The sequence below is a fragment of the Cucurbita maxima genome, unplaced genomic scaffold, assembly GCF_002738345.1.
Source record: "Cucurbita maxima cultivar Rimu unplaced genomic scaffold, Cmax_1.0 Cma_Scf00008, whole genome shotgun sequence".
Lineage (NCBI taxonomy): Eukaryota > Viridiplantae > Streptophyta > Magnoliopsida > Cucurbitales > Cucurbitaceae > Cucurbita > Cucurbita maxima.
The window spans coordinates 2,252,249-2,274,804 of NW_019272024.1; the positions used below are offsets into that span (position 1 = coordinate 2,252,249).

Sequence of the window (22,556 nt, forward strand, 5' to 3'; positions counted from 1 at the left end):
TAATAGTTCTTGCATTAGCTGATTATACTATAATGCAACATCCAGTAAAAAATAGAAAAGAATTTTTTAGTCAAAAATGGTTCCCGGACCCTTTTTGAGTTAGGATGTGGGGACTAAATTGAAAATATAAAAATCATACGAACCAATATGGAAAGAACTTGAAATCGTAAAAACCAAATTGAAACTAAACATACGAAGCATGGTGAACTCGAGTGAGTCAGCTAGAGAACATCTAACTCAAACACAGAAGCTTTTTGTCTTGAGTGCCCTATACTTTTAGGGTAACAATCAACCTTTTTCAACGGTCTCAAGATTTCGTTAGGCATCGCATAATCGACACTGTTGTCTAACAGGTCTATCCAATCAGTCATCCTCTAAGCTCTCTACTCCCGAGATTTTATTAGGCATCGCACGGTCAACAACATCAACAAGTTACAGTACAATCTGCTAGACAAGCCATCTTCCATGTTCTATCTAAGGAATGACAGGTTTCTAACACTCTTTTGAAACATTACAATAAGCTCTTATCAAAAAATATATGGTTAAACCCCAACCCATTCGTAACATCACGATAGACATGAAAACTGTGACACAAAGCACTAAGTCGCTACAATAGCAACCAATTGGTTTAGTTGAATCGAATTATGAACCAAACGAGTTTATAATCATTGGAGAAGCTTCAGAAGACTCAAATCTAGTAGGATAGAAGATAAAACAGTATAAAAAGGAAGCACAGTTTGTTTCACAAAAGTTCAAACAATCAAATGGTAATAAGGTTAAACGATTCCAAATAATTTAAACAAGAAAACAAATGACCAAGTCTATGCAGTTTGAGATAGAAAAGCTCTTCCAGGCTGACGGTTAGCAAGAGGCCCATGGCAACCAAGAAGCTTTGCGTTAACACCATCAGGAAGAATCTTGTTCTCCGCCTTGTACTTTAGATACTCAGCTCGGCTGAATTTAGTGAACCCCCACTTTCGGCTTACAATGATCTTCTGACGACCAGGAAACTTGAACTTAGCTCGGCGGAGAGCCTCCTGTGCATTCTGTCCGTTGTTGTCCTTGCAGCGAACCGAAAGGAGAACCTGACCGATGTCCACCCTCGCACAGGTTCCTAGTGGTTTGCCAAATGCACCTCTCATACCAGTTTGGAGCCTATCAGCCCCAGCACACGAAAGCATCTTGTTAATCCGTAGAACATGGAACGGGTGAACCCGAACCCTCAAATGGAACGCATCCTTCCCAGCAAACTTGGTCATATACTTATTGCAGGCAATCCTAGCTGCTTCCAAAGCCTCACTTGACACATTTTCTTTCTCCCAACTCACAAGGTGGACACAGAAGGGAAATTCATCAACTCCTTTCCTTTTCATGCCAACATCATAGATCCTAATCTTGGGATCGGGGACACCACGACAAAATCGAGACTTAGGGTATGGTTTGTTTTTAATCTGTCTGTAACACCTAGCCGGTCTTCTCCCCATTGCAAGCGTGCTCAAACTGAAACCTGCATAGTTGTACAAAAATATAACAACATCATGTAAAAGTTAACGGGATAATGTCCAAAACTAGATGGCTAATTGAAATTGCTCCCAAATCTTGTGTAACAGTCCAAGCCCAAGCCCACCACTAGCAAATATTGTCTGCTTTGGCCCGTTACGTATTGCCGCCAGCCTCACAGTTTTAAAACGTTGCCTACTAAGAGAGGTTTCCACACCCTTATAAGGAATGTTTTGTTCCCCTCTCCAACCAATATAGGATCTCACAATCCCCGCCCCGATCCTCGTTGGCACATCATCGATGCCTAGATCTGATACCATTTGTAACAGCTCAAGCCCACCGCAATCCCCTCCCCCTTGGGGACCTAGCGTCCTCGTTGGCACATCGCTCGGTGTCTGGCTCTGATACCATTTGTAACAGCCCAAGCCCACCGCTAACAGATATTGTTCGCTTTTGCCCGTTATATATTGCCATCAGCCTCACGGTTTTAAAACATGTCTACTAGGGAGAGCTTTCCACACCCTTATAAGGAATGTTTTGTTCCCCTCTCCAACTGACGTGAGATCTCACATCTCGCAACCATCCCTCACCCAATTCTCAAAACCTATCCTATTTCCCTTTCCATGAACATCAAAATGCTGCACCTAGTACAACTTCATTACTTAGACAATAGATGAAAATTCAGCTTAGGAGATTTAAATCCAGATGTAACTCAAAATCAACTAAACCTTCAACAATTGAAGTTATAACCAATAGGACTTGTCCAGAAAAGATCAGGCCATTTTTTTGGCCACTAAACATAAGAAATAATGAACAGAGAATAAATCAGACAGCAGTGTTGTAAATCATACAGACATATCCTTGAAACTCGGCACAACTACACTTAGCCGCACCAGGAGAACAGTAAGATATGCCCGATTATCATAAGTACCTGCTTCAATCATCATCTTCTCCTCGTTCTTAATTTTATAACACAGAAGCAACCATATAAAGTTGTTGAAACTAATTATAGATCATTATTGACGCTAAATGGATTCAAATAGCCCTAAACCAACAATACAATCATCTCCCAATCTTAAGTAGACATTACCCTGAAATGCTCCTAATCAAATGAACGCTTTATGGCTCAACACAACTCATGAACTTTCCTCTGTTTCAGATAAAAACTAATCTACGATTTCCCGAATGCAACATCAGCACTAACAACAGCTAGTTTTCGGGTTCAGCAACCAGCAAGCATCAAAATTACGACCGAAATAAAGATTACAAAGCAAAGATGGAAAGAAAAAGTAGTGTTCATACCACCAAAGCAGCGATTGAGAGATATGTTGTGGAAGCGGCGGCGACGCGACGAGATTCAGGGCCTAAAATGGTTGTTAACCCTTTTTATAGCAGATTTGGACGCAGAAATTGGGCCAAATACCCTTTTTCAACTGTCAAATTTGTCAACAAAAATTGGCTGCTTGAACAACAAGTTTGTCCAACCTAATTCATTTCACACTCCTCGGTTGATTTCTAATTGAATTTGAGTTATATTTGGTTAATTTTTGTTTAAATATTATTATTTTTAAACCTTTTATAAAATTGATAAGATTTAAAAAAAAATTATTAAAAATTATAAATTATGAAATAAAAATTACAATGGTCTAACATGATAAAATTAAATTATAATGTTTAGTTAAGTTTAGGGTAAAATGTGATGAAATTAAAAGTTTGGGTTAAAAATTGATACTAGGGGTGGATATAGCCTGACAACCTGGACCAATCTAACCCGAATTATAAGAGTTGGGTTGGGTTGTTTTTTCTGAATTCAAGGTGACTCGGTTCGATTTTTGATTCATAGGATAAAAACTCGGGTGGACCCGAAACCAAATAAAACTTATAAATAACATTGATAATTCTATCATGTATAAAGGTTTGTCAGTGTGACAATATGAGTTTACTATATCTATATCATGTATAAAGTTCGGTTAGAGTGGACATCCGAGTTTATTAAAGGACATTGAGGATATTTATAAACCGACAAATCACACTTTATAAATTTTGTTTTAATTTTAAAATATGATTTATGATAGATTATTTAATATGATTTCGAGGTAGTTTTTTTTTTATATATATATAATTTCTTTAAATTAATTTTTTTTTAATTTTATAATTTATCCTAAAAAAATGTACATCTATTTATGTTAGGTTAAACGGTTAATTTATATTATTTTTTAATTTTATAATATAAGTTAGACTAACCAATTTTTGTTAAATTGTCAAATAATGTTGTTGTCGATGAATTTATTTATTTTTTTAATAATTATAGATTATAATTATAGATTTGTCCACTTTTAATATTTTTTATATAAAATTATAGCGAATAATTATGAATGGTGAATAAATAAAAAAAAAAAATTTAAAAGTTAGCAACTAGCAATAGCAGAGAACCTAACCCGAATCCTTAATACCCCACCGCAAGTTAAGCGTCGGATTTAAACGAACGTGAAGCTTGAATCTGAAAAATTCAAATAGGTTGAGAAACACTTTTCGTGAAGATGTCAACCTGTTTCAGAGCGCTTTCTTAGCCATTGAAAATTGTAGAGAGCAGCAATACTGCCTTGGCTTTGGTGAGAATATGTCTAACCCATGAAGAAGAATTGTGTCGCTTAGCGACGATGCCGTCTTGGCTCTGGTGAGATTATGTCTAACCACAAGGAGTAGAAGGGGAAACCTAGAGCAAGGACAAAGATAATGTTGAAGCCAGAAGAGTCGGCACATTGGGCAAAGGAACCAATTTTAGCAAGAAGGGTTGTCGGGGAGTCGCATTGGACGAAGGAGCCAATTTTGGCAGGAAGGGCGGCGGCAACTTGGTCGGCGAAGAGGCCAATGCGGCACCCCAATTTTTTTTTTTTTTTTTTATATAACGTAAAATGCACAATTTTTTTTAAAATATTATGTCTCATATTCTTAAATTGAGAAGTGCTGGTTTGAAATGGAAAAGATAATGACTGGAAAATAATTTTCCTTTTTAATATCTAACATTTAATTTATAAATTAATAAATTGATTAAAAATTTGTTTATTTCGTCACATTCACAATATTTTACCTTTATATATATATTAACGATTTAATTTGTTTAAAATAATTGTTTAGAAATTAAATAAGTCTATCTTTAATTTGACGTTTTTCTCCTATTTTCTCCCCCTCACAAATGATTAATTGCCAAACATGGCCCTTAAAATTTAAAATTTAATTACTCAGACCATATAAAAGTCAATGAATAAATATTTAAAAACATTTATAGAAATTGTTCGTTTTTTAACTCATTACGTATTGTGGTTTTAAAACGTGTGTACTGGGTAGAAGTTTCTATATCTTTGTAAGAGGATTTAATAATCATCTTCGCTAGCACACCACCTAAGCGCCCAGAGCTACTGCTAACAAATATTGTTTTATTTGGGCTTTCCCTTTCGAGCTTTAAAATGGTTTGGGGAGAGGTTTCCACACCCTTGGTGTTTTGTTCTCCTCCCCAACCAATGTAGGACATCACAATCCACCCAAAGAGGACAATATCTGCTAGCGGTGGATTTGGGTTGTTACAAATGGTATTAGAGACGATGTGCGAGCTTTCTCAATGTTCTTCGAAGGGGGTAGACACGAGGCGGTGTGCCAGTAAGGATGCTGGGTCCCCAAGGGAGTGGATTTGGGGGCGGTCTCACATTGATTCGAGGAAGGAAAGAGTGTCAGCGAGGACGCTGGGCCTCGAAGAGAGTGGATTGTGATATCCCACATTAGTTGGGGAGGAGAACAAAGATGTGGAAACTTTTTACTAGCAGAAAGGTTTTAAAGCCTTGGGGAAATAAAAAAAAGGACAATATGTGCTAGTAGTACAGCTTCATGTCTCCCCTACCATATATTGTCAACCATTTATAATGTCCCAAACCCTCAACTGACATCGGATCTCACAATTATTAAATTTATAATTATTTAGCACATGAAATTAAATATAGTCTAAATTAATAAAGTTAGATTATCAATATTTTCTACATTTTTTTTTATTGTACTATGCTGTTGAAATTATATTAAATATTATTATTTTTTAAATAAAAAGGAATTTGTATCTCCCAATTATAGGGAATAAGTAACTACTAATTGACTTGGTCGAAGGGATAAGAAATTATTATTTTAAATTATTTTTGTTGTTTTTTTTAGAAATTATAATTTTCTTTGCGTTAAATAATAATGATTTACCGATTAATTATCAATTTTTAAATGATAATTGATGAAATTATATTGAGAAAATAATGTAGATGAAATATAGACCAGATTCAAAATAAAATGGGCAAACCGATAATTTTGCCAAAGAAGTGTGCCAAATCGAAATTTATTTTAATAATTAAAAAATAATCCATATTTTAAGCGCGAGGAAAATTAAATCAAAAATTTTTTTTTCCTGAAAAAAAGAAAATAGTTTGTTTTTTTTATTTAAATATACAAATTGGATATTTTTCATTAACAATCAGCGATCCTTCTCGTAATCAGTCAAATCAAACTTCAATCCATCTTCACCGACAATATCGCCGGAATGGACGAATCCACGACAGAGCCACCACATGAACCGCCGTCGTCGGTGGAGAGAAGTTACTGGAGGAGGTGGAGCAAGCAAGACGTTTTTCCAGAAGAGTCATTCCGGGACTGTTCTTCGTACAAATATGCGTTGTCGCAAACGTGTTCTCGCCTCAAGGACCGTTTATTGGACCGTTCCTCCGACGCCAATGAGCTCTTCGAACTTCCTAAGGTCAGCGAAGTCGGGATGAAGAAATGTCTCACTTGGTGGGACTTGATTTGGCTCGCTTTTGGCTCTGTTGTTGGTTCTGGTATTTTCACGATCACTGGCCTCGAAGCTCGCGATGATGCTGGACCTGCAATTGTGGTCTCTTACGTAGTTTCGGGGCTCTCTGCGTTGCTCTCTGTCTTCTGTTATACTGAATTCGCTGTTGAAATTCCCGTCGCCGGAGGGTCCTTCTCGTTTCTTCGCATCGAATTGGGGGATTTTATTGCGTTTATCGCCGCGGGGAATATCTTCTTGGAGGCGATTGTTGGTGCGGCTGGACTCGGTCGGTCTTGGTCTTCCTATTTTGCGAGTATGATCAACACTGATAACCCTGATTTTCTTCGGATTAAGGTGAATTTCTTGTCGGAAGGGTTTAATCTTCTTGATCCAATTGCTGTTGTAGTGCTTCTTGTTGCTAATGGTATTGCTATGAGTGGAACGAGGAGGACATCTTTCTTGACATGGATAACTTCTGTGCTTAGTACTTTCCTAATTTTCTTTGTGATTGTGGTTGGATTTATGAGAGGGAAATCTTCAAATTTGGTACCCTTTTTCCCTTTTGGTGCGAAGGGTGTTTTTCGAGCTGCAGCTGTTGTTTACTGGTCTTATACTGGATTTGATATGGTGGCCACCATGGCTGAGGAAACCAAGCAACCTTCAAGGGATATACCGGTGGGCTTGATTGGATCCATGTCTATGATCTCTGTGATCTATTGCTTGATGGCCTTGTCATTAACAATGCTGCAAAAGTATACGGAGATAGATAGGAATGCAGCCTTTTCCGTTGCATTTGATAAAATTGGGATGACATGGGCTAAATACTTAGTTAGCATAGTTGCTATCAAGGGAATGACTACAAGCTTGCTGGTGGGATCTATGGGACAAGCTCGCTACACCACACAGATTGCTAGAGCCCATTTGATTCCACCCCTTTTCGCCTTGGTTCACCCGAAAACGGGAACTCCCGTATATGCTACACTTTTGACGACCATAACTAGTGCAATTGTTTCATTTTTCTCTAGTTTGGATGTCTTATCAACTGTTTTTTCATTCAGCACACTTTCCATTTTTATGCTTATGGCTGTTGCATTACTTGTAAGGAGGTACTATGTTAAGGACACAACACCAAGAAGCGATTATATCAAGTTTCTGATTTTGTTGTTTCTGATCTTTGGTTCTTCTATAGCATTGACAGTAGTTTGGAATTTGGATAGGCAAGGATGGATAGAATATGTTGTTCCTGCCTCTATTTGGTTCCTTAGCACGTTGGCTATGTCGTTCCTTCCCAAGTACCGATTGCCGAAAGTTTGGGGTGTCCCTCTTGTTCCCTGGCTCCCATCACTGTCTATAGGGATGAATCTCGCTCTTATTGGATCTTTGGGTCGCACGGCGTTCTTAAGGTTCTTCATTTGCAGCGCAGTAATGCTTCTGTACTATCTGTTCGTTGGCCTTCATTCCACATATGATGTAGCTCATCAAGATGGCTTGGGATCCCAAAATGAGGAGAGAAAAGAGAACGCTAGTAGGGTGGTATGTTAGATGTTGCATTATTTTAAACTGTAAATAGCATTCTGATTCTCGATTGCTATGATGTCCATTTTCGGCTTTTCTTCAACTACAAATGTATGTTCTTTTGTTGGTTAGCAAGATGAGTCATTTCTAGTAGGATAAGGAAATGTCATCTTATGAAACACATGTTGTTTATGCAGATCTGTTCAATAATTTATGTTTCTGGTTTACTGGTTTGAGGGTGTTTTCTGGGATTATCTTACTCCCTGTGGAAGTATCTAATGTTCTTTACTTACTAATTTCAACAATTAAAGACATGTATGCTTGCATCTCTTATATGAACATATCTAGTAATTGGTAGAGGAACACACACACACCAAAGTTATTGTGATATCTCACATTGGTTGGGGGAGGAGAACAAAACACCCTTTATAAGGGTTGAAACCTTTTCCTAGCAGACGTGTTTTAAAAACCTTGAGGGGGAGAAAATCCAAAGAGGACAATATCAGCTAGCGGTGAGCCTGGACCGTTGCAGTTATCCTGATGAAATCATTTGAATTTATGTATGAAGTCAGATACCCTTTTACTTAGCTATCTATGCAGGCTTTTGTTTGCTTTGACGGTATATTGGACAGACGAGTTCAACAAACACGGGGGACGTTTGAGAACAATTTTTGGGTTACTGTTTTAATTAGACTAGCTTGACTAACTATTGCTGTATCTGTTCCCTCATCTGTAGTCTGTCATGAACTCTGTCAATGTCTCACGTAAAGACTGGAGCTGATTGAGTCATGTTCATCTTCAACTGGAAACTATGCCTACAAGGATCAGGTATGATCTTTCTGCTCTCAGATTTCATTACATTCAGAGGAGTAGGAATTATTTTCTTAACTGTGGCTGTTCATTGATGAGTTGAATGTCAAAACCTGCTTTATGTTGATGTGGTTTGTTCTTCTGGGTTCATCCATATAAATGTCTTCAAGCACTTGAAGTTAGGGATTCGATTGGGGTTCTCGTAATGCTCTGATTAAGAACGATTATGTTTGCCTAGATAAGAGATTTGAGAAGCTTATGGGATTTGAATGAAAATTGGTTAAAGCTGTTTATATAAAAAGAAGAACAATTCTATCGGTTAGATTTTGAACTCCTTTCATTTTAGTTCTTAAACCTTGAACATTTTGGTTTTGACTCTAAATTTGCATACAGAGCCATTATAGTGTCTGTCACCAAAGGATTGTAGGTCATTTGTTTTTTCAATCTAATGGGTAGATGTTTGCATGAACAAGCATTAAAAATAGTGACAACATATAGATTTATATTAAATAATTAATGTATTATCAATAGTAGGGATTAAAAAAAAATTATATGCCAATTTAAAAACTAAAGTAAAACATTTGAATGATAACTGATTGAAGTAGAATATTTGAAATTTAAAGGTCAAAAGTAGAACAGATTTATTTAAACAAACCTTTTAACTAGTAATAATAAAGGCTTTGAATAATCAGGTCCCGTCCAAGCCATGATGCCCACTTACCATAAATTTTATATCTTACTAACTAGCTTGACAACAAAATGTAGTAGAATTAGGCAGTTGTTCCTTGAAAATAGTCAAGGTATGGGCCTGGATACACATGGAAATTAGTCTTGGTACGCCCAAGGGCCTGGATACTCATGAATATATATTATATATAGAATTCTACTTTATATAGTATACCTGTTTCTCTCATAATTAGATGAGATGCCTTTGTTCACTTATGCTTAAAGCAGTGTAGTGAATAGCCCCAAGGGGCAGCCTGGTTGGCAAGAGCTTGGGGTCTCTTGGTCATACCGGCTTGATCCCATGGATTAAATTCAAGAACCCTTGTTGTCTCCCAGGTCTGGGTCTTGGGGTGGGTGCAGGTGCTCCCGAGTGTATAAGGGAGCAAAGCTCTAACTCCTGGTTATCAAAAAGAAGAACAATGCTGTGAATATGTCGCACATTAATTTTCACCATTACTTACATAGCTTTTGTTTGGTGGGTTTGATTTGCCATAAGCTTCTCAGATATTGTCTATTTCAATTCATAGCTTTTGTTTGGTGTATTTTACCAATGTTGGTTGAGTACGAAACGGTCGTTTATGCGCAATATCTTACTTGTTCCATAAGATTGGTCGAAGACTTCGTGACTTTATGTTTAAGATAAAGAAATATCAACCATAGAAGGTTTGAATCTCATAACCAAAATTTTCTACTGTTTATAATTTATATCGTGATAGAATTATTGGAGGGAAGAGAAAGATTAGAGAATACTTACACAAAAAATAAGGTGGATGAGTTGCACTCGTTGAGAAAAATACCGAAAAATCAATTATAATCTCGTGCTCGTTGTGTGTATTCAAAGTAAACATCAAATATTCAAATTTACATATACTTCTCTAGAACTACTAAAAGAAACCTTCATGCCACTTGCAATCCTATTAGAAAGAACAACCCTTAGTCCTAAGAACATGTGATCATCTATCAGCCTAACTCCAAGCAAGAACTTTCCGTGGTTTCCAATGATTCTAACACTAACACAAAAATTATACTAAAGTTCAAGACGATTTGATGAGCTCATTCCACCTTTATGACTAGCCAAGGCTAAACTTCTAACTAGAGTTTTCTCGTTTAATCCAGATTTTTAAGACGACTCCTCTAGGTCTCTAATAAGAAACTGAAGCTCTGTCTTCTAACAAAAGTTGGAGTGAAGGTAGATCAAAGTAACTTTTTTCTAAACCTGGTCTAAAACCAAATGAAAATGGACGGAAACACATGGTATATAAGTAAAATAGAAGATGATGAAGCAAGTTTATGCATCTGTTTATAGGAAAAGAAACATGTGAGTTTGAAGAAAATGCAGGCAAGTACATAGCTCGGAAGCAAATGTCAATTCTTATCAGTTCAAGAAGAACAAGAGAAAGAATCATCCTAAACAGCTACTTGAAATTTGGTTGCCTGAGAGATAAAAGGAAAAGGGGCAGTGTTGTTTGTATAGTTTGGGTATGTGTGTGGGTTTGGTCTGGTCAGGTCTGGTCTGGTCTGGTCTGGTCTTTGTCAGAGTATCATGTCAGTGGATAAGTGGCTAAGTAGACATGACAATGCCTTTGTTTGCTTCACTTTCAGTCACAGACCCCAATTGGCAAAACCCCATAACCATATGGCTCTGGTTTTGATACACACCTGCTGCCATGTCTCAATCCTCCCCCACCATCTCTGTTTATCTTCCACTTTCTGTCTTTCTTTCTTTCTCAACTTACTGACTCTGAGCCCTTATTCTGAGATGACAAAGTGAAAGATGCCTTCCTCTTCTCTCCCAGCTTTCCCACATGGCCTCTTAAGCACTCCTTCCACTTTTCTTCATTCCCATTATTGTTTCCCCCTTCTTCACGTAGCACCTAGAAGTTGCAAGCATGGGCTTAAGAAATCTTGATTTTATTAGATGTTGTGACCTTTTCTTGTTAATCTATGATGTGGGTTAGTTTTAAGAAACTTAAATCTATGCAGTTAGTAAGATTAATAGGTTTATGTCCTCCCAAATATAGTTTAACTCATCTATTGGCTTTGACTTCTGTAATGACCCATATCTAAGACTTGAAAATTTGAATTTAACATTTGATAGTCTCGACATTCCTCTGCGATATGATCATGTTAAAGGGTGAAGATTATCTCGACAGACCAACACGAGTCCATCCACAAAAAATGAACGATATATTTTGTTAGTATAGATAGTTGGTTACATTTCTTTTAAGTTTTTCTTAATCATCCTATATTCAGAATTACTTTCATTTGAATGTGGTTTTAGTTCATTCATATACATTTCTTTCAATGATCTGTCGAGATAAATGTACATACATGCCCACCAATTTTCGCCTTAATTCGTCCTAAACCATACTAAGCGAGGTATCAATCTGATACCATTTGTAACAACCTAGACACATAATTTAGTCCATGATTCAGAATATGTATTTTGCATCTAATAGCCCCGATATTTTCCTACATCTTTCACAATATGGTCATGTTATCTACTCCTTGCTTCCGCTTTACTTTGATCCATCGAAGGGGACCCATTGTTCTTTTTAATTATTTTTTCATATTTTGAATTCATTGAATCAAACTTCATGTGGATATCTTTATCTGAAACTTCTTTCTTTTCTCTATAGGTTTATGTAGCAAAATTTGAGTAGTCTTGTCATTGGGTAGTGTTACTTTGTCAATGGTTGGGCATTTTGGTATTAGATTCAGCTGTCCTTTCACTTGATTTTGTGGTTGAGATTATTAGTATGTTGGATTTCATAAAGTGAGTGAAATAATAACTAATATTAGTTAAATGTTTTAGTCTCTCCAGTTATTTAGTACGGATTAAGAAAGTTCATGTTTGAAGTACAATTGTTCCTTTTTTACGTTAATAATTAAAAGGCGGGAGATCGAATCATCGATTTTTTTTAATAGAAATCGATCTATAATTTGACGATGTTTAATGGTATCCTTCAAATGTAGTGTGAAAGAATCCTTATCATGAAAAGGAAGAAGAATTAGGGTCTTACGAACATACATTTCTATGGGCTATGGAAATAGGACTAGCTGACTAGCTCCGATATTCTCACACGACATAATCACATTACTTACTTATCGTTTAACAGTTCAAGCGCATTGCTAGTAGATATTGTCTGTTTTTTCCCGTTATGTATCATTGTCAGCCTCACTGTTCTAAAATGTGTATACTAGGAAGAGATTTTCACACCCTAATAAAAAATACTTCGTTTCTCTATTCAATTAATGTGGGATCTCACAAACTAACTCCTTTGGGGGGCCAACGTTCTGGCTAGCAGGACATGTTTTAAAACCATGAGGTATCTCGTAAACCAACATAAGTTCTTTTAACATGTTTTGTTCTCACTCATATATTTCCTTGAGGTTTTTTTTAATATACTTTTCAACCATAATTTCATATTCTCAAAATCGCTCTCATTCAAATGTTGTCTTACTCTCTTATACTTAAGCGTGACAATACAATATTTATTATTATTATTATTATTATTTGTGTGGATAGGAAGACATGTGGAAGATATGCATGAAAATCTATATGAGATTTATTGGATATATTTGTGCCCAAAGGGGATTTGATTTGTAGATTTGTTTGATATATATATATATATATATATATATATATATATTTTCTCGACATGTTTTAATTGACATGGGTCCGAAAATATGATTCGAAACGGAGTCATTAAAGTTATTTAGATGATCAAATTTAAATGTTTAGATTTGTAGAGTGAAAACTATACATCAAAATCAATTCAAATTCGATCATTTAAATAAAAAAAAACACGAAAATATTTGAAAGTGTAAAGAGAAAAAGAAATTATTATTATATTTATTATTTTCTTTATAAAAAAAGAATTTGACACGTGTATATATAGTTTTTGAGCTAATAAGATTCTAAAGAGATAAGAAATAAGATTCCAAATTTTCGGTCTCCATGTCGGCTCACACTCATCAATCTTTTCCATCATAAATTTTAATTTATTTCACTTTTTAAAATTTACTTAAATACTAATATTTTGGTAATAATTATAATTAATTGTTATTTTATTATATGTTTCAATGTGCTTCGGTGACTTCGTAGGAATTTTCTTAAGATCGATGTGCGTGACGATAAAACATATTGGAAGAACTCGCGTTGATTTTTAGGAATAAATAAAAAAATAAAAAACCATATCTGATCGAGTCAGGATAATGCAATGAGTCACAATCACGAGCATGCACATCACTAATGCAACGAGAGAAGGGAAGAAAATGTACAAAATTAGAGACGAATAAACAATAGAGGAAGATAGACAAAGGGGATGTCTTGTTCTTTTATCTTCTCTCTCTATTTCTAAATGAAATTTAATATCACGGTATTATGAGTTAAGGGTATCCCGACAAACCAACTCGAGTTCTTCATCACTCGCATGCATCCCAGAAACATAGTTGCTTCAAGTAAAACATGCTTAACCGTGAAGTTTTTATAATTGAACCACCGAAAAAAATATTCACCTTATTGATATAGATAGTAACTTTCATTTTTTTAAGCTTTTCTTAGTCGTCGTATCCTCAATATCGTTTTTATTTAGACGTGGGCTCAATTTATTCGTTTACCTCTTCTTTACTCGGGTGTCACAAGTACTTTCTCAACTCTAAAAATCATGTATAAACCAATATGAACATAACTCAGCTGTAATTGACATTTACTTCAAATATTCTTTATAATGGTGTGGAAATTTCTCTCAAGTAAAACGATTTAAAACTGTAAGGTAGATAGTGATAAGTAACGGGTCAAAATGGATAATATGAAAAAAAATTATTTAGACACGTTTTAGATTTATCAAATCTATTTATTTTAAATATTTTATAATAATAAGAAAGGAATTAAATGATGATTAGACAACAAAACATATCATATGAATGAAAACATTATACCAATGATTATGAACCAAATTCTCTCCTTATCCAAATGATTATAATTATCATATATTAAAATAATAATAATAATAATGCACAAAACCATACCCTCCTAGACATGGAGACAATTTCACTAATTAATTTATTAATCTAACATGACAATTATTAATCAAGCCATTAATTTAATTAAAATCATATAATTATCAAATTATTTGGTAACATTAATCCAAATATAAAATTCTCCCATCAACCCAATAATTAAATTGGTCATTTTTTAAAATTTAATGATCTATCAAATACGAACATGAAAATTCTAGTAGAATTCAACGGGATGAGGAAGCCTTCTTCGTTCCTGCGATTTGGGTAGAGTCGAAGACGGGGACGAGGACAAGGGCAATTAATATAATCCCTATTCTCGACCTTGTTTGCCAAACACGGAGAGATCTCTCTCTACAACGTCCTCCCACATTCTCCTTTCAAATGGATATTTCTCACCCTATTCTAGCATCCCCACAACATCCCGACTCTACTGGTTAAATAACCATCTTTAATCCTATATTTAAATTTATACGTAAAAGATTTTTTTTTTTTTTAAAAAAAAAGGAAAATAATTGTGCATAACTTAAATGTCAAAAAGGTTTGGTGGTACCAATATATTAAAGGGAAAATGGGTAGGTTCATGCACACATGAAATATGGTCAATAATGGAATAAAATTCTATATTCTTAGAACAAAATAATTGTGACAATGATTAAACATTATATTATATTATATTATATATATAATTTAGTGAAAGATTATGAAGTTGACTCAGCTACATCTAAGATCCATATTAAAAAAATATTTTTTAATTTTTTATTTTAATTATTATTATTTTTTAAAAATAGATTTATCTAAACTTAATTCTTGGGGCATAAATTTATTTGTTCCATGGTTAGGTTCATGCATACATACCCAAACACACCAAACAACCTCAATTTTTGTTACATGCCTTTTTAAGGTTTAATAATGTCCGATTTTCTCGTCTTTTCCTCCTTCAATCATATGTCATTCTCTAGTAAACATGTTTTAAAATCATGAGACTGACAGTGATACGTAACAGACTAAAACGAATAATATTTGTTCGGATTGAATTTTAATTGTTACATCTTTTTAATTAGCTATTTGAATTAGGATTCACACGTCATTTATGACGGAGACTAATGAATAAATGTCGAGGAGGAATATTAAAAATAATGACGTGGCATATTGACACGGATATGCCACGTCAAGAAAAACACCCATAGTTTTTAAGAAATAAGAGAAAAACATGGGTAGTTGTTTGGGTGAGTATTGACCGACAAAGAAAACTGCGAATGGAAGTCGGCCGCGTCACCGTCCATTTTACATTTAGTTATTAGTGACGTGGGTCCGCGCTTTTGTACACGTGTGCATTTTTTTTTTTAATTTATTAAAATTAAAAAATGCAAGGGGATTTGTTAAAAAGGTAGGGTTTTTGTCCGAAAAAGGATCTTTAAATATCAACCTCCTCCTTCATGCTGGGCCCCACTCCTCTCCCCAATTATTTTTATTTATTGTTTTTTTTTAATTAATTAAAAAATAAATAATTAAAAAATAAATATATGTATATATAATTGTATGGTAAGCAAAAATTAACAATAAATTCAGATTGGTTTAGTTCAAATAAGTTCAACGTAACCTAAATTGCTCGTGTGGGCTGAGTTAGATTAGATTAATCGAATTTTTAAATACGTTTTAGATAAATAAATTTAGAAACGATTAAATTTGATAGAGATCAAATTCTATACTTGTTCGAATTTTCGTGTGGTATTTGTTCGTCATTGGCGTTTGATTAGTTGATATGATTCATAATGAGATGGATAAGTGCTCGACTTAGGGGTCATATCTTGTGACAATGATTTGTGGGTATGGTCGTAGGAAACGTATGTGGGACATTTGATTAGTTGCTTTGGGTCGGTCGGAAAAGATGGCTTAAATTTTAACAATTTTGTAAATGTTAGGACATTTCCGAGGGTAGAATTATGAATTAATGTGTATTAGAAATAAAACAATCAATCCTTATCTCTCGTTTTCTTTCTAATGGAAGAAGGTATTGGTCACTCTCTATCTCTTTTCTATAATTGAAAGGTTCTAATCACCATTCATTTCGATCTCTCGTTATCATAAATAATGTTGTAATCAATCTCGGGATAGCTTTGATCTCTCTTTCTATCTCTAACTGAAGAGGTTGTGCCTCGAGGATTTTGGACCGTCCCTTTTAACGACTTAAGACGTACTAGATACTCTTGATCTTGAAGAAGTTGTTGATTACTCTACGTCTCCCGTTCTTTCTCTCATTAAAGAGGTTTTGGTTACTTCCCGTCACACTTTCTCTTTCCTAACTAGATATTTGTGTCAATCCATATCTCTATCTCTATCTAACCGAGAAAAAATAGTATCGAACACTTTGAATTTCTTTCAAAATCTTTCCATCGATTCTCTGATAGGAATATAATAAATTACATAAATATTATCTTTTCACGTCGCCCTTCAATTCAAAAAGGTACGAGGCACGAGACACGAGCATATTTCTCCGTAAAAGTAGAATTCAACCTCCCCTTAAAACTTTTCCCCTTTTTTCCATTTTTGATGGGCTACACACTTAAAGATTGGAATTGACAAAACAAGAGACCATTAAAGCAAAATCAAACGACGTTCTTATGGAGATCAATGTTTCATAAAGTTCACTCCATCTACTCATCATACCAACATAATGTTCTTACGTATCGTCATCGTGAGAGGTTTTCACACTCTAGGAAGGAATGTTTTATTCCTCTCTCCAACCGACGTGGGATCTCACAATCCATCCACTTGGAGGCCCAGCGTCCTAGCTAACACACCGGTGTCTAACTATGATACCATTTATAACAACCCAAGCCCATTACTATTAGATACTGTTCGTTTTGGTCTGTTTATATCGCCGCCGACGGATGGAATTGAAAGGGAAAGAAAAACAATGGATAAGTATACAAGGAATCTAGTTGATGTGACCAATTCCTTTTAATACAATAAGTGTGTCGTGTCTATTTTAGTGGCACAAAATCTGAGTTATCTGTGTGCTGCTGAAAGATGATCACCATTTTAATGTAGAAGGTAAAAACCCCATCTTTCTATGCGTAAACAAAACAGCTTAACATCAAACAAAAACCTCTCTCTCTCTCTCTCTCCTCTTTCTCTCTCCACAAATCCCCATTTTACCCCTCTCTCTCTCTTATAAATACCCTTCCCCTCTCCCTCCCTCTTTCCACACTGCATTTCTTCTTCCTCTGTTTCTTTAAAGAAGAAGGAGAAAAAGGGAAACTTTTCATACATTCTTGTTGTTGTTGTTCTTCTTCTTCTCTCAAAACTTTCCAGCAATCCAACAGTTGTCTTTTGATTCCTTAATGAGAAGCTCCACGTCCATGGCGGCTGCTTCTTCTTTCTCTGCAGCATTCTACTCTGGGATTCCATTGATAGACCTCTCTGCACCAGATGCTAAACAACTCATTGTCAAAGCTTGTGAAGAACTCGGATTCTTTAAGGTTGTCAAACATGGTGTCCCCATGGAATTAATCTCCTCTCTTGAATCAGAATCCACCAAATTCTTCTCCCTTCCCCTCTCTGAAAAACAGAGAGCTGGCCCTCCTTCCCCTTTTGGCTATGGAAACAAACAAATTGGCCGCAATGGCGATGTCGGTTGGGTTGAATATCTCCTCTTGAACACTCATCTCGAATCCAACTCCGATGGGTTCCTCTCCATTTTCGGCCAAGACCCACAAAAACTCCGGTAACCAAAACACCCAAATCCCCATTTTCCCAGAATGCTCTATTTTTCACTCTGTTTCTTATACTCTGTTTTTTTTCCTCTCTCTGTTCTCTTTTTCTACGTTTTAGCTCTGCTGTGAACGATTACATCTCGGCTGTGAGGAACATGGCGGGTGAAATCCTCGAGCTAATGGCGGAAGGGTTGAAGATTCAACAACGAAACGTGTTCAGTAAGCTCGTGATGGATGAACAGAGCGACTCTGTTTTCAGAGTGAACCATTATCCGCCATGTCCAGACCTTCAAGCTTTAAAAGGAACAAACATGATTGGATTTGGAGAACACACAGACCCTCAAATCATTTCAGTTTTGAGATCAAACAACACTTCTGGATTTCAAATCTCTCTCGCAGATGGGAATTGGATATCTGTTCCTCCCGATCACAGCTCCTTCTTCATCAATGTTGGTGACTCTTTACAGGTACAATAAACACGACAGCCTCTGTTCTTGATAATCAAAGAAGATTCAAAATTTGAGGTTTTTCCCATCTGGGTTTTCCAAAAAAACATCACCCACCATGTTCTTCATTAAAATAATGAAACTTTTTGTGTTGATGAAGGTGATGACTAATGGAAGATTCAAAAGTGTGAAGCATAGGGTTTTGACAAACAGCTCGAAGTCAAGGGTTTCAATGATCTACTTCGGTGGGCCACCGTTGAGTGAAAAGATAGCTCCTTTAGCTTCCCTTATGCAAGGAGAAGAAAGAAGTTTGTACAAAGAGTTTACATGGTTTGAGTACAAAAGATCAGCTTACAACTCCAGGTTGGCTGACAACAGGCTTGTGCCCTTTGAAAGAATTGCAGCCTCATAATCTTTATCCAAAATTAGGGTCGGAGATGTTCGGATAGTAGTTCGGTTCAACAACGTATGAACGTGTCGAGATGAACTTTCGGTCTCTAACTGTTAGCTTTTGGATAGTTTAGTTCAACGATAAATAGAGGTGACAGGATTCGAACATCTGATCTGTTAGTTAGTTAACTAATCAGTGAGTGTTTTTCTTTTTAGTTTGTTATCCGTGTAGTCTTCTTAATACAAAAGGTATTACTGTTTTTTCTTTTGGGTATTATGAGTTGTCAAAAATAGTACAACACGTTGGTGTTTGTAAGAAACGTGGGAGTTCTCGAAAAGAAGGGTTGTTGTCTCGAGATGTATATTTGTGAGAAACGAGGATGTGTAAGTAATAGCCAATGTGTGTTGTCAAAATTTGTCTGAATTATATTCTAATCTTTGAATATTTCAAAAAATTTCAACTTTTTGGTCCAATGTTTTTGATTTAGGTCTCTAAGGCAGTAGTTTCAATAAATTTATTGACCATTTTTCTTAGAACGTTGAAAAAACAACTTTCTTATTATGGGTTTCTTAGTCAATGAGCTAAAACACAAATTTGACTTTTTTTTAGGTTGAAATACTTATTTAGGTATCTTATTCATTTTAGTCGCCTTGTTTCAATAAATTTATTGACCCGTTTTATTAGAACGTTAAAAAAAAACAACTTTCTTATTATGGGTTTCTTAGTCAACAAAAAAAAGCACAAATTTGACTTTTTTTAGGTTGAAATGTCTATTTAAGTATCTGATTCATTTTAGTGCGCGGTTTCAATAAATTTATTGACCCTTTTTCTTAGAACGTTGAAAAAACAACTTTCTTATTATGGGTTTCTTAGTCAACAAGAAGAAGCACAAATTTGACTTTTTTTAGGTTGAAATGTCTATTTAAGTATCTGATTCATTTTAGTCGCGGGTTCAATAAATTTATTGACCCTTTTTCTTAGAACGTTGAAAAAACAACTTTCTTATTATGGGTTTCTTTTCAATAAATTTATTGACCCTTTTTCTTAGAACGTTGAAAAAACAACTTTCTTATTATGGGTTTCTTAGTAATAAATTTATTGACCCTTTTTCTTAGAACGTTGAAAAAACAACTTTCTTATTATGGGTTTCTTAGTCAATGAGCTAAAGCACAAATTTGACTTTTTTTTTAGGTTGAAATACTTATTTAGGTATCTTATTCATTTTAGTCGCCTTGTTTCAATAAATTTATTGACCCTTTTTATTAGAACGTTAAAAAAAACAACTTTCTTATTATGGGTTTCTTAGTCAACAAGAAGAAGCACAAATTTGACTTTTTTTAGGTTTAAATGTCTATTTAAGTATCTGATTCATTTTAGTCGTGCGGTTTCAATAAATTTATTGACCCTTTTTCTTAGAACGTTGAAAAAACAACTTTCTTATTATGGGTTTCTTTTCAATAAATTTATTGACCCTTTTTCTTAGAACGTTGAAAAAACAACTTTCTTATTATGGGTTTCTTAGTAATAAATTTATTGACCCTTTTTCTTAGAACGTTGAAAAAACAACTTTCTTATTATGGGTTTCTTAGTCAATGAGCTAAAGCACAAATTTGACTTTTTTTTTAGGTTGAAATACTTATTTAGGTATCTTATTCATTTTAGTCGCCTTGTTTCAATAAATTTATTGACCCTTTTTATTAGAACGTTAAAAAAAACAACTTTCTTATTATGGGTTTCTTAGTCAACAAGAAGAAGCACAAATTTGACTTTTTTTAGGTTGAAATGTCTATTTAAGTATCTGATTCATTTTAGTCGCGGTTTCAATAAATTTATTGACCCTTTTTCTTAGAACGTTGAAAAAACAACTTTCTTATTATGGGTTTCTTAGTCAATGAGCTAAAGCACAAATTTGACTTTTTTTTTAGGTTGAAATACTTATTTAGGTATCTTATTCATTTTAGTCGCCTTGTTTCAATAAATTTATTGACCCTTTTTATTAGAACGTTAAAAAAAACAACTTTCTTATTATGGGTTTCTTAGTCAACAAGAAGAAGCACAAATTTGACTTTTTTTAGGTTTAAATGTCTATTTAAGTATCTGATTCATTTTAGTCGTGCGGTTTCAATAAATTTATTGACCCTTTTTCTTAGAACGTTGAAAAAACAACTTTCTTATTATGGGTTTCTTAGTCAATGAGCTAAAGCACAAATTTGACTTTTTTTTTAGGTTGAAATACTTATTTAGGTATCTGATTCATTTTAGTCAGCCTTGTTTCAATAAATTTATTGACCCTTTTTATTAGAACGTTAAAAAAACAACTTTCTTATTATGAGTTTCTTAGTCAACAAGAAGAAGCACAGATTTGACTTTTTTTAGGTTGAAATGTCTATTTAGGTATCTGATTCATTTTAGTCGCCTGGTTTTCAATAAATGTATTGACCATTTTTCTTAGAAAGTTGAAAAAACAACTTTCTTATTATGGGTTTCTTAATCGATAAGCTAAAGCACAAATTTGACTTTCTTATGGGTTTCTCGAAAAAGGTGCTTTGAGTCAACAAAACAAAAGGGAAGTGCCCTTTTTAATATACTTTGAGATAACTATGAACACATGGGTCCACCTATTCACGTGATCAAATGTCTTGCCTAAAATAAAACACTTAAACAAAGTTATATGGTTTCGATCTACAATGTCTCTATTTCTTAACCCAAAATCTCGTACTATTAAATGGGTTCTTTTTTCCTTTTCGATTCCTTCATTTACTGTAACTCTATTGAGTTATGCTCGTGTAGACATCTCTTACTCCTTTAACACTTCACTTTCGATGTAATGTGCCTCGTCTCTACAAGTGATATATCTTAAAATATCACGACATGAAATCTATAATGAATTTCTCTTCTCATCTAATGCGGGTACGATCCATTACATTGGAATCTGACACGTCAAACCGACTTTTTAAGATACTTATTTAAGAATCGGACTAAATATTATATATATATATATATATATATATATATGATTGATTAATAAGAAAAAGAAAATAATGAATGATTTAAATGTGATAATTTATTAATAGAGAGGAGAGAGAGAAATGAGGGAAAGATGAAGAGAGGGAGGGAGCAGTGTAAGCAATGGTGAGGGCGCAGGCGGCAATGCGCGTATGATTCCGTGTGGTCACACACCCTTTCCCTTTCCACATCTTCCTTGTCTCATTTTTGGTCCCTAAAACGTGCCACCTTTCTTTTTCTTTTTTCTTTTTAATTAATTTTATTTAAATATTGGGATGACAACGAGTAGGGGAGACGTCGATAGAGATTTACTCCTATCTCGGACCCGCTAGGGTCCCTTATCACCGCTCTAGCTTTACCCCACCTCATACGACAGACGGGCTCCATCTTTTTGTTCACCATAGAAGGATTCATGGAATTTGAAAATTTAGAGCTGATACCCGATCGAGAAACTTTATCGGAGGGTATTTTGTAGCATGAAACTAAATGGAGTTTTTTAAATTCTACGGTAATAATGACGAATGTAGCTAATGTTGGATGAAAGTCGCACGTCGGCTAATTTAAGGAATGACCATGAGTTTATAATCAATGAATACTCTCTTCAT

The 22,556-nt window shown here is 34.8% G+C and overlaps 3 protein-coding genes across 3 annotated transcripts; 2 read left to right on the forward strand and 1 right to left on the reverse strand.

The window, feature by feature from the left end:
• Positions 1-600: 600 nt before the first annotated feature.
• Positions 601-2,965, reverse strand: LOC111483117 (60S ribosomal protein L10-like). Its single transcript, XM_023129258.1, has 3 exons — positions 2,803-2,965; positions 782-1,507; positions 601-738 (listed from the first exon to the last, which is right to left on the reverse strand). Exon 2 carries the CDS (start codon positions 1,482-1,484, stop codon positions 822-824), a length of 663 nt encoding a protein of 220 aa, XP_022985026.1. The 5' UTR covers positions 1,485-1,507; positions 2,803-2,965; the 3' UTR covers positions 601-738; positions 782-821.
• A 2,986-nt stretch (positions 2,966-5,951) lies between these two features.
• LOC111483026 (cationic amino acid transporter 8, vacuolar-like) lies at positions 5,952-8,065 on the forward strand. The gene has a single exon (XM_023129114.1). It carries the CDS (start codon positions 6,071-6,073, stop codon positions 7,856-7,858), a length of 1,788 nt encoding a protein of 595 aa, XP_022984882.1. The 5' UTR covers positions 5,952-6,070; the 3' UTR covers positions 7,859-8,065.
• Positions 8,066-17,616: 9,551 nt separating this feature from the next.
• On the forward strand, positions 17,617-19,368 carry LOC111483149 (gibberellin 2-beta-dioxygenase 1-like). The gene is made up of 3 exons (XM_023129296.1): positions 17,617-18,119; positions 18,227-18,575; positions 18,715-19,368. The coding sequence occupies exons 1-3, from the start codon at positions 17,737-17,739 to the stop codon at positions 18,964-18,966; spliced, it is 984 nt and encodes a 327-aa protein (XP_022985064.1). The 5' UTR covers positions 17,617-17,736; the 3' UTR covers positions 18,967-19,368.
• Positions 19,369-22,556: the final 3,188 nt, after the last annotated feature.